The sequence below is a fragment of the Penaeus vannamei genome, chromosome 33 (assembly GCF_042767895.1).
Source record: "Penaeus vannamei isolate JL-2024 chromosome 33, ASM4276789v1, whole genome shotgun sequence".
NCBI classification, from domain to species: Eukaryota; Metazoa; Arthropoda; class Malacostraca; order Decapoda; family Penaeidae; genus Penaeus; species Penaeus vannamei.
This window is the reverse complement of record NC_091581.1, coordinates 27,571,720-27,574,219: the sequence shown is the minus strand read 5'-3', so window position 1 is coordinate 27,574,219 and position 2,500 is coordinate 27,571,720. Positions and strand designations below refer to the sequence as shown.

Genomic DNA, 2,500 nt, shown 5'->3' with positions numbered 1-2,500 from the left:
AACCTAAGTCACTGCATTTGGTATCTGCACAACTTTCTTCTGCAAATAAGTTCCCTTGTTGATATATACAGTGTTTGTGTACAAAGCCAAATATTACACTGTTTTCGTAATTTATTTATAGACCTGTCCTTCTACGCGACAATGTTTAAAAGTGAGAGCATACGAATGTAAATGATTTTAAACCATCAACGCTTGAGACAGGAAGTTGGAATATGTATAACATTCTAGCCGATGTAAGGGATAGTATGAAATGTTCGAATGTAGCCTCCTCATTATTTTTTTCGTCTTGCAGTAATTATAAACTAAATATCCAAAAAATCACTTAAACTCATATCATCAAACAGAAAACAATTTCTGATTATAAATTGTGAATATACGTATTGTGTACATGTATACAACAACACGAATATGATATATCTATCAGCATTTCGATTATTTATGAGGGGTGTGGCTTCAGAAAATATATGGATGACTATAATGATTGAATTTCGTCCGTAGTTTCTCACTATACTCTTATACTCACCAGAGAACAAGGCTAAGATGAAGACATGTTGAGAACGTGTTGGCGACATGTTGGTGTTGCTGCTGATTTCTCTGCGTTGACTGTGAAAAGAGAAACACAGTTATGATTATCATTTTGTGACTGCTATTGCAATGATGATTATGATACAAATTTGATGATATAATGATGATAACAATGATAACAATAATAACAATAACAATAATACTAAAAATAATAGTAACTGATAATGAATACTCTTATTATGACACACACACACACACGCACGCACGCACGCACGCACGCACGCACGCACGCACGCACGCACGCACACACACACACACAGACACACACACACACACACACACACACACACACACACACACACACACACACTCACTCAAACACAGCCATACATGCATGAACACCAATGACCTCCCCATTTCACATTTACCGTTTCATGGTGACATTTCACGCCGAAGTAATAATAATAAAAAAAAAAAAAACATTTAACTTCAAAAAAAAAAGAAAAAAAAATGAAGATAAAAACTATGATTAAAAAGCAACGCAAACGTTCTCAGGTTTGAAATATGGTAATGTAGATTGACCGTTAAATTATTCAAAACTTTGCCGTGAACTTTTATAAATTGTAATCGCTTCGTTACAGACTTTTAAAGATAACTTTTTTGCATAGTCTTTAAGGGAGAATATTCATCTGGATTTATCACTGGTATTTACGCATTGGTTAAAGAAGTAAGGATAATAATAAAAATAAAATATAGGTCTCATTTTTAAGAAGAATTAAAGGGATTAATAGAAATAATATATGTTTCATTTATTTCGGAAAGAATTAAAAGGATTTGTAAATCATTTATCAAAAATAGTCACGAATTACAATTACTTGAATATATGTTAATATTATTGTTGATTTCCCACGCTACACAAGTGAACGAATAATGATAATAATGATAAAAAAAGAAAATAACAATAATAATAATAATAATAAAAGAAAATAATAATAATAAAAAAATAAAAAACGTGGCTCTAATTATGAAGAAGACAAAAAACAACAACAAAAACAAAACAACAACGACAGTACTATATAGTAATAAAATAAAATAAAAACATGGCTCTAATTATGAAGAAGACAAAAAACAACAACAAAACAAAATCAACAACAAAAGCAAACCAACAACGACAGTACTATATAATAATAAAAGAAAAAAACGGGGCTCTAATTATGAAGAAGACAAAAAAACAACAACAAAATCAACAACAAAAGCAAACCAACAACGACAGTACTATATATATATCTTTACTTTTCATCACCATTTCACAACCCCCCTAAATCCGTGTGTTGCAACCCTCTATATCCCTTTCACTTAAGCTGGTGTGTGACCCTGATTTAGTGGAGTGGAATTATCACTCTCTCCCGCACCCTTTATTCGCAACAGGCAATATACTGCGAATAATGAAAAGGGTAAATCTCAGAGTCATTTTTCTATGCCAGAGAGATGAGCGAATGTGCCTGGATTTCCATATTTATCTGTCTAGGATTTTATGTCATTTTATGGCATTTTATTTCGTTTCATTTTTTTTTATTTTATTATTTTTTGGGAGGAGTTGATACTATTCTATTCCATTTTATTTTGCCCTTGCTTAGTTATATAGTTTTTTTTCTTTTCTTTTCTTTACACCATGTTTAGTTATCCGTTTATGATTATTTTATATTTTTTTTAGGAGGAGATACTATTCTATTCCATTTTATTTTTTCCTTGTTTATTAATTTAGTTTTTTCTTTCTTTACATGTTTTTTGTAAGGTGTTCAAGAGGTCACTGGTATTTTTTTTTCATATGGAAGAACATAAAGCCTTATATATAATATATTATATATGTGTATAATGTATGATATATAATATGTGATATATATGATAAAACAAAATTAGTAAGAACTATAATAACTATAATAAGTTGTACACATATACATATGTATGTGTGTGT

At 30.2% G+C, this 2,500-nt stretch overlaps 1 protein-coding gene across 1 annotated transcript in view; it reads right to left on the bottom strand.

Moving 5' to 3' along the window:
- The window catches only part of LOC138867978 (uncharacterized), an 11,252-nt gene that overhangs the window by 1,130 nt on the left and 7,622 nt on the right, over positions 1-2,500 (bottom strand). Inside the window, exon 4 of the mRNA XM_070145281.1 lies at positions 524-603. Within this exon, the coding sequence (XP_070001382.1) occupies positions 524-603 (80 nt within the window). The remainder of the gene's footprint in view (positions 1-523; positions 604-2,500) is intronic.